The following is a 15,213-nucleotide window of genomic DNA, read 5'->3' as shown; positions in this document are numbered from 1 at the left end:
CTTCAGTTTCATTATTTTCCATAATTTTATCTTTTATGTCACAGATTTAGTCCTCTGATTCATCCATCCTCATTGTTATGACATCTATTTGGGTTTGCACATCAGTTATAGCATTTTAAATTTTGGCTTGACTAGATTTTTGATTGCTTATCTCTGCAGTAAGTGATTCTCTAGTGTCTTCCATACTTTTTTCAAGCTAAGCTAGTATCCTTATAATTGTTGTTTTAAATTGTAGTTCAAATATTATTTTTATCTGTAGTAATTAAATCCCTGGCCATTACTTCTACTTCCTGTTCTTTCTTTTTGGGTGAATTCCTCCATCTTGTGATTTTGTTCAGGAAAACAAATCTAGATCCTAGGAGTGTTTTGTTCTGCATGTTAAAGAAAGCTAGATCTTGGGGGTGCCTGGGTGGCTCAGTGGGTTAAAGCCTCTGCCTTTGGCTCAGGTCATGATCCCGGGGTCATGGGATCGAGCCCCATATAGGGCTCTCTGCTCAGCGGGGAGCCTGCTTCCCCTTCTCTCTCTCTGCCTGCCTCTCTGCCTACTTGTGATCTCTGTCTGTTAAATAAATAAATCTTTTTAAAAAATTAAAAAATATTAAAAAATTAAAAAAAAATAAAGAAAGCTAGATCCAAAAGATACAATTAATATACATACAAAAATATGGGTGCCTGAGTGGCTCAGTCGGCTAAACGTCTGACGTCAGCTCAGGTTATGATCTTGGGGTCCTAGGACCAAGCCCTGCACTGGACTCCCCGCTCAGTGGGGGAGTCTACTTTTCCCTCACCCTCTGCCCCTCAATCCTACTCCTGGTCTCTCAAATAAGTAAAATCTTTTTTTTTTTTTTTAAGATTTATTTATTTATTTGACAGACAGAGATTATAAGTAGGCAAGAGAGGCAGGCAGGGAGAGAGAGGAGGAAGCAGGCTCTCTGCGGAGCAGAGAGCCCGAGGTGGGACTCGATCCCAGGACCCTGGGATCATGACCTGAGCCAAAAGCAGAGGCTTTAACCCACTGAGCCACCCAGGTGCCCCTCAAATAAATAAAATCTTAAGAAAAATGTTTTCATCACAAGACAAAACATTTAAAAAATTTTTTAAAATGCAAATTAAAAAGAAAATTTTAAAAATAGGTCTTTCATGCATTTTTGAGTCTATTTTTGTATATGGTGTAAAGTTTCATTCTTCTCCATGTCGTTGCCCAGTTTTCCCAACACCATTTATTGAAGAGACTGTCCTTTTTCTGCTGGATAGTCTTTCCTGCCTTGTTGAAGGTTAGCTGACCACAGGGTTAAGGGTCCACTTCTGGGTTCTGATGATCTATGTGCCTGTTTTTGTGCCAGTACTATACTGTCTTGTTGATTATAGCTTTGTAATATACCTAGAAGTCCAGAATTGTGATGCCACCAGCTTTGGTTTTGTTTTTCAATATTCCTTTGGCTATTTGGATTTTTTGCTGGTTCCATACAAATTTTAGGATTATTTGTTCCAGCTTTGTAAAAAACTTGATGGTATTTTGGTTGTATGTATACATTGCTCTAGGCAGCAAAAACATTTTAACAATATTTGTTCTTCCAGTCCATTAGCATAGACTGTTTCTCCATTACTTTGTATCTTCCTCAATTTCCTTCATGAGTGTTCTAACAAACCAAAAGACAACCAACAGAATGGGAGAAGATATTTGCAAATGTCCTATCAGATAAAAGGCTAGTAACCAAAATCTATGAAGAACTTCTCAAACTCGACACCCAAGGGACAAATAATCTAATTGAGAAAGAGGCAGAAAACATTTCTCCAAAGAAGACAATACAAATGGCCAAGAGACACATAAAAAATGGTCAACATCACTCAACATTAGAAAAATACAGAGGCACCTGGATGGCTCAGTGGGTTAAGCCTCTGCCTTCGGCTCAGGTCATGATCTCAGAGTCCTGGGATTGAGCCCCACAACAGGCTCTCTGTTCAGCGGGGAGCCTGCTTCCCCCTCTCTCTCTGCCTGCCTCTCTGCCTACTTGTGATCTCTCTCTGTCAAATAATATTAAAAAAAAAAAAAAAGAAAAATACAAATCAAAATCAATGAGATACTATCTCATACCGGTCAGAATGGCCAAAATTAACAAGTCAGGAAAGGACAGATGTTGGCAAGGATACAGAGAAAGGGGAAATCTCTTACACTGTGTAAGGGAATACAAGCTGGTGTAGCCACTCTGGAAAACAGTATGGAGGTTCTTCAATAAGCTGAAAATAGAGCTTACCTACCCTAGTTGAACCACTGCTCTACTTGGTATTTATCCCAAAGACAGAAATGTAATGATCTGAAGGGGTATCTGTACCCTAGTGTTTACAGTAGCTAAACTATGGAAACAGGCCAAGTGTCAACAACAGATGAATGAATAAAGACGACACAGGGATACACACACACACACACACACACACACACACACACACGGAATACTACTCAGCCATCAAAAAGATGAAATCTTGCCATTTGCAATGACATGGATAGAACTAGAGGGTATTACGCTAAATGAAGTCAATCAGAGAAAGGCAATTATCATATAACCTTACTCATATACGGAACTTAAGAAACAAAACAGAGGATCATAGGGGAAGAAAGGAAAAAAATATAAGAAGAAATTAGAGACAGGTAGAAACCATAAGACTCTCTTTTCCAAAGGAAACAAGCTGAGGGTTGGTGGAGAGGAGGAGGTGGGGGGGGATAGGGTAACTAGGTGATGGACATTAAGGAAGGCATGTGATATAATGAGCACGTAAGACTGAAGAATCAATGAACTCTACCTTTGAAATTAATACTACACTGCATGTTAATTAATTGAATTTAAACAAACAAACAAAAAAGGAAGCTAGATCCTATCGTTCCCAAAGCTAAACTTTCTAGGACTCTATGATCAACAGACTTCATATGGGTAGGGGTTTGTGCTGGTCTTTTCAAGGTGGGGCTCGATACTCTGGATTCTCAGGGGGACTTGACCTAGTGAAGATGCACTTGTAGAATTGTGGGGGTGTGTGTGCAGGATTTGGTTTACATGACTCAGGCCTCCCCTTGGTGGCGCTGTTTTTCTCACTGAGGCTGGTTAGTGCTTGTGGGTGTGGGGTGGAAATGGCGTTACCCTGTTGTCTCAGGAGAGCAGAGCTCAAGCCAGCTACTCCTCAGGAAGCCCTTATAGAGGAGCAAACATTCACCCCTCCTGTGTCCCCAGCTTCCATCAGATCCCGTCATTCTCTCTGTGCCTGAGCTCTCCACATGTCAGCCGGCACCGCACTCTTGTGTTTTACCTCAGGTGAAGTTGTGTTTTAAAACCTCAAACTTCAGAGACCACCCTCCTTCCCTCAGGCAGGGACCTGTGCTCATCTGGAGGAGGGTCTTGTGCTGTGGCCAGTGCTGGCTGGTCCCAGAAAATAGTCAGCTGACCACGCAGTAGTTAGGAGTTTATGGTAAGCTGGAGCACAAACCTGGAGCCAAGGTTTGTTGCTCTAATCTGGTGTCTTTGTTCCTATGTTGGGGAAGGGGGCAGATCAATGGCACCTGTACCAAATGCACTCCAAGTAGGGAAACCTTCTCTCTGTGTGACCTAGGATATCCTCAGATTATGCTGCCTACTCATGGGTCTCTGCCCTCCCTCCTCATAGGAGCACCACTAAGGCAGGCATGACTCTGTGATGGCAGGCTTCTAAAACTTGAGATTTTATGCTCTGCTGCTTATAATACCATGTAGTAGTCTCTATAAGCAGGGATCCCTCTCCTCTGCAGCACCCATAGTTCTTATATCCCCCAAATCAACTCTTCAGAGTTCCTACCTTCCATGATTCTACTTGTAAGACTTGCAGTTTTGTTCTCTCAGTCCTCAGATTAATTTCTTGGGTGTTCATAATGATTTGATATTTATCTATCTGTGTTCAAGGGAGGAGGCAAGCTTAAGGTTCCCCTATTCCTCCACCATCTTAACAACTCCTCCCCAAATCTCAATTTTTAAGAAAAATAAATACAATTGATACAAGAGATGTGAAACCACAAATATTATAAACAACTTTATGCTGACAGTTGGGGGATATAATTTAATAACTTGGATCAATGTATCATTTTCTTGTAAGATATAAAATGAACAGCCTTGTATCTATTAAAGAAATTTATTTTGCACTTAAAAACATCCTTATAATGAAAATTCTAGGTCCCAATGATATAATACCTATCTGAAGAAAAATAATAACAATACTATTAAACTCTTCCAGAAAATTAAAAAGGAGAAAATACACTGCAAATCATTAAAAAAAGCCAGCATTACCATGGTTCAAAAGCAGTCAGAGACATTTGATAAAAACAAAAAAGAGATATATCTCTCTTGAGCAAAGAAGCAGAATTCTTAGGAAAATTCAGGAAATCATACGCAACAATATATAGAAAGAATAATACAACAGGACTATGAGGAATTTATCTCAAGAATTTAAGGCTAACATTTGAAATTCAACTAACTCAATTCATATTAATAGTCTTAAGAGAAGAAAAACTGCATATACTGATCTTAACAGATGTAGAAAAGCATCTGACAAAATTCAAGATCCATTTCTAATTAAAAACCTCAGAAAAAGAATAGAAGGGAAATTTCCTCAACGTGATAAAGGGCATCTATGAAAAACTTACATTTAACAGTCTTAATGACGAAAGACTAATTTTGCTTAGTGAAAAAAGTCAGATAAAGACAAAAATAACAAATATCAGGAGCACATATTGTACAATTCCATTTTTATGAAATCCTTAAAAGTGTAAACAAATCAGTTAGCAAATCAAGAACTGCTTGAGGATGGAAGTGGGGGAGACTGGCAAGATTGGGAGGAATTAAAAAATGGCAAGAGAAAATTTCTGAGGATGACGGATATATTCATTATCTTGCCTGTAGTAGTTTTAAAACTGTATATATATATATATATATATATATATATATATATAAGTTAAGGAGTTTTGATGTATGTATGTGTATATATATATATATATACACATACATACATCAAAACTCCTTAACTTACGCACTTTACTCTTGTCTGATACCAACTCTTTTTGTATTTCTGGGCCCAATTTGAATACGGGGCATGGGTTTCCCCAGCATGCATGCGCGCGCGCGCGCACACACACACACACACACACACACCAATAGTACCTGCTAGTTTCTGAGAATTCATCTCAATTCTGACACTCTCTACCTAAACACAGCATCAGATTCCACAGATAAAGGGCTCAGTCCTACAAGACTGTCCTCTACTCCCCCAATTTAGATGGCAGTCTGAAGCCCAGGCTTTTGTCACCTATGCTTCTGACCCATGGGCTACAGATCGGAGGTTCCAACCACCTGCTCCTTAGGTTTGTTTTTGTTTTTTGTTTAAGATTTATTTGAGAGGGAAAGACAGAGAGAACACAAGAGCAAGCAGAAGGGAGAGAGAATTACCAGTGGACTCTGTGCTGACTATAGAGCCCAACTCAATCTCACCACTATGAAATCACCCTGAACCAAAACCAAGAGTCAGATGCTTAACCAACTATGCCACCCAGGCAACCTCTCCTTAGATTCTTTTAATATGCTAGAGTGGCTCAGAGAACTCAGGGAAACAATTAGTCACATTTACCAATTCATTAAAGGATATGATAAAGAATTTGAATCAACAGTCAGATTAAGAGATATATAAGGCAATGCACAGGAAAGGTGAACAGAGCTTTTAAGCCCTCTTCAGGTGTGTTATTCTCCTCACATCTATTATGTGTTCAACAACCCAGAAGCTCTCTGAACCCAACCCTATAGGTCTTTATGGAGGCTTCACTGCTTCATTATTAATTATGTCACTGCGAACAGCTGATTCAATCTTCAGCCCTCCTCCACCCCTCAGAGCCTGGGGGTAGGACTGAAAGTTCCAAATGACCAAATATGTATTTCTTATAAATAACTATATCACATCGTGTAATTTGTTTTATGTAAATTAAACCTCTACTAAGTTGTAATTTAAAAAAAAAAAGACTGCATGACAGGTATGTGGAAGAACTTTTATTTTTAAAAATTAATTTTTCAGGGGGCACCTGGGTGGCTCAGGCAGTAAGTGTCTGCCTTCGGCTCAGGTCATGATCTCAGGGTCCTGGGATCAGGTTTCCTGCTCAACAGGCAGTCTTCTTCTCCCTCTCCCTACTCTTATGTACACTCATTCTCTCAAAAATAATTAAAATTTTTTAAAAATTCAAAAAATTAATTTTTCAATAATTCATAGAATGTGTAGTTTATGCAAAAAAGAGGATATGAAACTCTAAATATTCCATACTTGAAGTAAAGGCATTGGCTCTATTTTTTTTTAAGGTGAACTAAAGTAGTTCTCAGATAAACAAAAATTAGAATAGGCTGAAGTAAAATGGTAACAGAAACTCAAGTATGAGAGCTGAATATAGTAAATTTGTAAATATAAACAGTTCTGTTTTCTTATTTTTAAGTTTCCTAAAAAGACAGGTGGTTTTTACTTTTTTAATTGGTTGAAATATTTGCCCAAATTGCAGATATCTCCAACTTTAAGATGTGTGTGTGGGGGGGGGTATGTGTCCCTATCAGGTTGTACAGTCTCTCTCAGTATCTTTTTTAAAATCAGTTATTGAACAGAATTTGCCGGTGTATTTTCATCTTCCAGGTTATTTTCTAAAAGTTCCATTACCCATTAAGGAAGTTCAGTGCAAATTTATTAAACTTGCCTAAATTTCCTAATAATACAGAAGATAACCACAAATTACTAGATAACAATCAACTATTTTCTGGGTTGTTGAGTAGTACACCGTATTTTTTTTCTTCTTGCTTTTTGACCCTCTTCACCCATTTCTCCCACCCTGACTCGGGCAAGCACCAATCTGCTCTCTGTATCTATGAGCTTGTTTTTTTGTTTTAAGAGTCCATATATATCACAATATTTATCTTTTTCTGCCTGACTTATTTTACTTAGCATAATGCTCTTAAGGTCCATACATATTGTGGCAAATGGCAAGATCTCTTTTTTTTTTTTTTTAAAGATTTTATTTATTTATTTGAGAGAATGAGGGAGAGAGAGCATGAGAGAGGAGGAGGTCGGAGGGAGAAGCAGACTCCCCAAGGAGCTGGGAGCCCGATGCGGAACTTGATCCTGGAAGTCCGGGATCATGACCTGAGCTGAAGGCAGTCGCTCAACTGAGCCACCCAGGCGCCCAAGATCTCATTATTTTTTAATGGCTGAATAATATTCCATTGTATATATACAAGCACATATACAATTTCTTTATCCACTCATCCATCTATTAGTTGTTTGCATATCTTGGCTGTAATAAATAATGTTGCAAAGAACACAGGGGTGCATATATCTTTTTGAGTTAACGTTTTATTCTTCTTTGAATCAACACCAAGATCAAAACATCCTTTTATGTTTTGAATTAAAACAAAATGTTTAAGTTAAAATATCAAAATTACATTTTTTCTTTTTTAAAAAATAGATATCCTTGTTTTAACTAACTTCAAATTAACTGGCCAGTTAAAATCTCAAATGTGTCTAAAAATAGTTCTTCTATTATCTGTGTCTATCTACCTAAACATATCATATCCTATCATGCCTAATTAACAGAAAGTAATGAGTATATGTATATGATTCATTCATTGTGAAATACGCTGTTCAATAATGTATTAGTAATCTTAAAATTCAGAGGAAGATATACTAAACGTGTTTGTCATGGAATATGACAAGAATACTTTGTAAATGCTTTGTTTCTATTTTCATCTGTATAGCTAAAGGTACAGAAGAGCTCTTGATTATTTATAGAGGTGCCCTTTTCTGTCACAGAGCTATTTTTAAAAGACTGTTGGGTTAATTTGACCACAGAACAAGAGGAGTATCACAGGCATGAAGTAGGGTATTAATTTTTTTTTCAAACACCAAAACAGTCACATTTTCCTAAGGCCATATTAACTTTATAATATCATATTAATTACTATTCCATTAGTACAAATGTAAGTACATTGAATGCCTCTGTTATGTTCTGAATTTGCAAGAGTGTGGTAGTGATACAATTTCCTTACAACAACAGTATGATATTTATTTAGCCTTTATAGACAAAACTATTTACCAGAAAACAAAGCAAGTAATTAGGGAGTTTCATATTTTTATAATTACCTAGGACTACAAAGAAGCAATCAATTATTTAAGTGAAAAATCTAGAGTGATTTATAAAATTCCTTACCGGTATCTATGAACAAATATACCCTTAAAAATAGAGTTCATCATATTTTCAATTTCATCCTGGTTTTCCTGTAGCTGAAATGAAAAGAAAAAAATTAAGTCCTGATTTTATCTGAAATGTACAGTTTCAGTTATTTTTAATTTCTGGTTCTTCTCGTTCTTGGTAATTATCAATGCTTTTTCTAACTTTCTTCAACAGATGTCAGAAATTACGAGTACTCTTTTATTACTTCAACAGCTTTACTATACTGACTTTAGAACCTCTTTGTCTCTCTTTACATATACACGCAATGACTAACAAGGAGTGGTGTGGCTAACTGTGGCCAGATTCCAATCCCCAAAATATGACCTGCTTTGGGAAAAAGCTTCAATTTCTATACCTCTTCCAACAAAGTCAGGTCCCTGGCTTGTTTTGCCTCTCTTGGTAATAGGTCAGCCTTAATTATGATATTTGCCACTGTTAAAGAAACTTACTATTCTATCTGAAGTATCCAAATAGTACTCTCCAAATGTTAAGTCCATAACTAAGAGTAGGTCAAGTTCCCAATATAGATGGCATAGCAGAAGATAGGAAGGATCTTTGCCATTAGTGGTGGAATGCAGCAACACAATTAAACAGTTCAGCAATGATAAAAAATTCAGGCAATACTACTGATTAGAATTAAAGCTTGAGCTTATTCACTGCTCAACAGGAATAACAGCACTGATACAAAATTATATCCCAAGTGGTATTTCTTATTATACTTTGTTTTGTAGTAATACTCAGTGAAGTATTTGCTTTTATGCGCGCCCCGGTGTCTCAGTCGGTTAAGTGGCTGCCCTCGGCTCAGGTCATGATCCCAGGGTCCTGGGATCCAGTCCTGCATCGGGCTCCCTGCTCAGTGGAGAGCTTGCTTCTCCCTCTCCCTGCTGCTCTGCCTACTTGTGCTCTTTCTCTCTCTGTCAAATAAATAAACAAATCTTTAAAAAGAAAAAAAAAAAAAAAGGAAATATTTGCTTTTATTACATATAAGAATGTGAGAATAAAATACTTTCTGACTTACTCTTTTGCTGTATGCTTTATTTTAGGTTTATGGAAATAAGATTAGGAATACTTACATATTAAACCATCAAATTACTATATCATACTGTAAGTTTTAAAAATTACTTTTGCTGTATTTATTACATAAAAAATTAATTCATAAGAGGCATACAGTTTGGTTAGTAGTACTTACTGATGCACAATTCCAAAATTTACTTTCACAATATTTCAAGTGTGGTATGTATGATTTTAACTGTGTTCCTTAGAAATCCATATAATGGAAGTCCTGATGCCCTAGTACATCTCAAACCTTACTTGAAAATAGGATTGTGGCAAAAGTAATTAGTTCAGATGGTGTCATTCTAGAATACGGTGGGCCTCCAATCCAAGATGATTGGTATCTTTATAGAAAGGAGAAATTTAGAGACAAACACACATAAAGTCATGGAGAAACTGGCGTTATCTTCAACTTCTAGCTTACAAAACTGTGAGATGATAAATTTCTGTTCTGTGAGCCACTCAGTTTGTGGTATCTGTGATAGCAATCTTAACACCCTCATACAGTATGGGCAATAATTTAGGCATAGGTTTGCTGTTTCCTGATGTCTATTATAACCCATTATTCATTGATAATTTATATGCAGCAATAAGGTATTATTCTTTTTTCTAGTTAAAATACAGACTAATACTCTAGATTTAAAATTTTATTTCCTAATGGGCAAATAAAACTGTTACCTACTAAAAAGCTAGTTTGAAACACTTTCAGCATATATATGGAAATTTCAGTATAAACCTGGAACCAACCTTATTCATAGGAATTCCTTATTTATTAACTAATAAATAGTCTTTGGCCTTCTTTTGGAAATGATCCCCAGCTCTGACCTTAGTATTTATTAAGTTTCCTGAACTCATACCCTGATATCCTCAGTTACCTAACCCCCAGACTATCTTCTTTCGAAAGGAGGACTGTTTTAGGATTTTCTTCTGCAGATATAATTAGTTAAGATGGGGTCATTCTGGAGTAAGGTGGGCTCCAAATCCAGTATGATTGGTGTCTTTAAAGAAAGAATAAATATAGAGACAGACACACATGAAAGTCATGGAGAAAGCACTCAGACAGCACTCAGATAATCACTGGCTGAACGTTCCAGGTTAATTTGAAAAGTATGAGATTACATAATCTAACTTATATAAATAAGATTAAAAATACACATACACCTTTTTATAGAGAATACGAAACATGAAACTTACCTCTTTGCGTTTCTGAAGAAGTAACTCCAACCTTTCATTGGCTCTCTTCCCAATCATTTTATTTCTCTCAGCTTCATATTGTCTTTGTGTATTATCCTGATGAATACTGAGGTTTAAGGCAACATTCACCAATGCAGTCATGAGCTTCATGGCTATGAAATAAAGGAATATTATGGTATTCACCCATTAATCAGACCTTCATCCGTAAGATTACAAATTTATAATGGAAACGGATGAAGGAAAGAAACTAGTCAGTTTCTATGTTTACGACTCAGTCACAATAAAAAAAAGAAACTTACTTTATAGAAATAAAGTCATCATCTTAGGCTGCAAGATAATTTTCTTTGCCTCAGTGTCTCTATAGCTTGGCTCATTGGCACTTCCCACTTAAAAACAGCCTCAAACTATCAGCAAGAAAGATTTAACAACCCCTCTTCTCCACCCTCAAATATGCTTACTTTAGTGAGGACATACTAAGCAAGCCTATTAGAACTCTAGTCTCACCACAAATTCTGTGTATATACAATTGCTTCTTTAATACCTTTAACTCAGACACTTCAAAGATGCCTTTGATGTTTACAATCAATTCATGATCTTTACCCAGAAAGACGGCTCTCTGCCTGCTGTTCCTCACCTCAGTGGATGGCATAACCTCCAAACTCTGAAATACAGATCCTACCAAACTCATTAATTAAAAATGTACACTGTGAACTTCTGGTTGACCTATTTTTCCCACAGTGTCAATGTACTTTTAAATGTTCACTTATATTTGCAAATCTTTAAATATTTTCAAACTTCTATTTCAAGTCATCTGAGAAACAGGTATGACACAAACCTTAAACTTTTCTCTATTCATATTTATTTTCATTATTGAAATGGTGATAGTGTAGAAAATATCGGTAAAAAAATAAGAGTTTGTGCAAGTAAAGTAACTTGCCTTTTTTTTCTTCTAGGTTATTTATTTATCTGCAAATATGAATGAATGTACATTAAGAAAAAATGAAACGATCAGTGTTTTGGAATACTGATCTACTTATCTGCAAACATATCCATAACTATATATGAACATGCATTTCTCTTAAAACTTCACTATTTCCCTTTAATTACACACATAAATATACAGAATACTATCTATATCTATCATCTATGCACACTTACAATTTGCCAACTCCATTTTAATAGTGATTACTGCCTTTAAGCTAAAATGTAAAACAAGATGTAAACAAATGTATTTAAGTTAGTGTCCACTTAAAATACACTTAATAAATTTTTGTTTTTCCTAATATACAGTGTCTCAATATAGTAAACTAAGAAACAGTCTTTCAAAATACAGGCTAACGATACTACGTTTTATACATTGTCAATAGGATATTTGATGCTACTATGAAAGTTAAAAGTACTTTTTAAATTAATCTGTATAAAAAAGGAGAATAGCTCAAAGATAGGAGGGATATACGGCATTCACCTTACTCAAGTTAGGAATAATAGTGTAACAGAGTTTGCCCTGAACATACAAAATCATACCCAATGGAGCTTAATTCAGTACATACTTCTAGATCCCCTTTGCTTTTGGGGAGCCTGGGTGGCTCAGTTGGTTAAGTGTCTACCTTCGGCTAAGGTCATGATCTTGGGGTCCTGCGATCAAACCCTGCATTGGGCTCTCTGCTCAGCTGGCAGTCTGCTTCTCCTTCTCCCTCTGACCCTCCTCCCAACTTTCACATGCATGGGCACTCTTCCTCTCTCCCAAATAAATGAAATCTTTTTTTAAACAAAGAGACTTTTGCTTTTAGCTATATATCTCCTTGTGAACCCAAATCCCATACTTCAACGGCCATTGTAATTAACCTCTTCCCATCCTAGATGTATAAACATAAAAAATCAACATACTAAAACAGAAAAGCAAATGATCCATAAATTTTCACACAAGTATTAGATAGGAGAGAGCACTGCTTATTGATCTGTAAAAACTTAAACTTTGCTGAATTTTCATTTCACATACCAACATTTTAGCAATTAAAGTTACCAAAGAGAGAATTCTAAGAAAATTTTTAAAGACAGATTTACTTATTTATTTTTTAATGTATGTATGTATGTAGACAGAGAGAGAGAGACAGCCAGAGAGGGAACACAAGCAGGTAGAGTAGGAGAAGGAGGAGTAGGCTTCCCGCTGAGCAGGGAACCTGACGTGGGGCTTGATCCCAGAAACCTGGGATCATGACCTGAGCCAAAGGCAGATGCTTAATGCCTGAGCCACCCAGGCGCCCTGAGACTTCTAATTTAATGACATAGACATAACATCGGAATTGTAATGTCTGAGTCCATTGAAAAAGGCTCCTTCCAGCATAGAGGGAGCACCAATTTAATTCTTCTGATATTACTAAAGGAACTATTTTAAAAATTAATAATCCTACAAGAATTCTGCCTGGATTCTGTGCCACTGTCTTTTTTAAATGCCAACTACAGAATGGCAAACTTGTTTTAGTGTTGTACTACCCATAATATGGTCCACAAATGGGTGCAGACAATGAATAGTCAGTTAACAGCTTATTATCAGTACAAACATGAAAGTAAGCTTTTAGAAACTTTTATAGCAATCTGACAGTGATCTCATGTCTATTGACTTTAATATTAAAATGATACTGAGAAACATATACTTCAGTTTATTGCATTTCACAAAACTATTAGGTTGTGACAGACTGGTAATTAAAAAACTAGCCTTTTACCACAGAGAGTTCAATAAACAGTTATTTAGTGCTTCTTCAATCATTTATCAATCCAATATGTACTTAGCACTGTTCTACATATTAGAAGTACAAAAGTGAATGAGACAAGAGAGTACCTACCCTCATAATTATTATATTCTAGGGTGGAGCGACAGCAAACAATTATAGAATATACAAATGAAAAAAGTTAATGAAAAATCTATAAAGAAAAATACAGTATAATTTTCTAAAAATATGATTTTTAAAAAATCATATTTAAAATATGATAAAAATCATTAAAAATATGATTAAAACGTTAGAGAGTAAAAAGTGTAGTCAGGCAGCTTGTGACTGTGACTTTGCGGAGCTCACATATGAGATTAAGTGAGGGAATGAGCATGTGATCATATGACAGAACAGTGCTCCAGGCAGAGGGAATAAAAGGTACAGAGGTTATGAGATAAAATGTTATAAGGAGAGCACTCATAAGAGAGCAAGGGATTTAGTGTGGCTGAAACACAGAAACAGGTAGAGGCAGGAAGTAAGGGTAAGGAAGAAATCAAGAGGCCAGGTTATAAAAGTTCTACTAGGATCTAGTTAGAACTCAGGAATTAAATTTAAATGAGGAAAGACCCACTGGAAAATACGATGTGAATGGCAAACAGTCTGATTTAGATTTAAAACTGCTGTGTGAACAGATTACAGAAGAGTAAAAGTGGAAGAAAGGCGACCACATGGAAGAACACTGAAAGCTGAAAATTATTTTGCCAGAAGTTTACAATGATGATTCTCAAGTTGCTGGATTTGAGCAGCTCACTACAGCAATGCAGGCAGAGAATAAAGTGACTGCAATAGGTAGAGATTCTGAAGGTAGAGCTAAAAAAAAAAAAAACCATGATAGATTAGAATGTAGTATATAAGATAAAAAGAAAAGGCAAGGATAACTAAAAAGCTTTGTGCTTATTAGATATCTAAGTGGAAACATCCAATAGCTATACATCTGGAAGCCATCACCAAAGACATTGTTCTTTAGAGCCTTAAAACTAGACAGTACATCCATCCAATGAATAACTATTCAGCCATTAGAAAAAACGAGGCATAATTTTTGTGCTGAAAAGAAAAGCCCACCAAGATATTTGTCGATTAAAAAAAAAGCAAGATGCCTGTCAGTATGTATATTATGCTATCATTTATGCAAAAAGAAGGAATGTCCTATTTATTTTTATGTATCAGTCACTCTTCTAAGCTCTTTACACATACTTATCATATATCTCACAACTCTGTCAAGTGTATTTTAAATGTTCCTTTTGTACACAGAAGAAAACTGAGCCCCAGATTAGCTATGAGACTTGCCAGTTACATAGCCAGTAACTGGCAGAGACAGAATTTGATTACAGGCAGTCGTGCTCCATAGACCAAGTTCTTAGGCACTACACCATAATGCCTCTCACTGAGTATGTTATGTGCTATTATATTCATAATCTTCAGAAAAAATATATGAGACTGGCAACTGGTTGTCTTCAAGGAAGAGAATTTGATGTTTGAGAGCTATGGATGGAAGAATGACATTTTACCACAGAGTTTTTTTATTTTGAATTTTAAATCATATGACTATATTACCTCTTCCACTATCATTATTTTTTGATAAAAATAATAAAACTATGGAATTGGTTTTTACTTTACGCACTAAGGAGTGAATAAAGACAGAAAAGATTAAAGGGTCTAAAGATTGAGTTTTGAGATAGTTCAATATTTACAGTTTAGCTTTCTAAGATGCACTGTGACACTGTGTATTCCAGAAACAAGTGAAGATAGTGATTCAAGAAGGAAGAAGTATCTATGTCTACTGAAAGAGAAAATATGACATCTGGGAGATTCCCTGTGATTTGGACAGTAAGAAGGTAATTGCTGACAAATCAAGAGCAAAGACAGTGATATGGCAGAAATAGAAAACTGACTGGAGTGGGTTTAAAACAGAATAGGAGGAGAGTAAGAGAG

At 36.1% G+C, this 15,213-nt stretch overlaps 1 protein-coding gene across 4 annotated transcripts in view; it reads right to left on the bottom strand.

Moving 5' to 3' along the window:
• STAG1 (stromal antigen 1) overlaps window positions 1-15,213 on the bottom strand; it is a 428,984-nt gene that overhangs the window by 143,614 nt on the left and 270,157 nt on the right. For all 4 annotated transcript variants that reach the window (XM_044252306.1, XM_044252305.1, XM_044252303.1 and 1 more), the window contains 2 exons: window positions 10,514-10,665; window positions 8,243-8,316 (listed from right to left, as the gene is read on the bottom strand). In XM_044252306.1, the coding sequence (XP_044108241.1) occupies window positions 8,243-8,316; window positions 10,514-10,665 (226 nt within the window). The remainder of the gene's footprint in view (window positions 1-8,242; window positions 8,317-10,513; window positions 10,666-15,213) is intronic.

Source organism: Neovison vison, chromosome 6 (assembly GCF_020171115.1).
Source record: "Neovison vison isolate M4711 chromosome 6, ASM_NN_V1, whole genome shotgun sequence".
Lineage (NCBI taxonomy): Eukaryota > Metazoa > Chordata > Mammalia > Carnivora > Mustelidae > Neogale > Neogale vison.
This window is presented reverse-complemented; position numbering and strand designations above follow the sequence as displayed.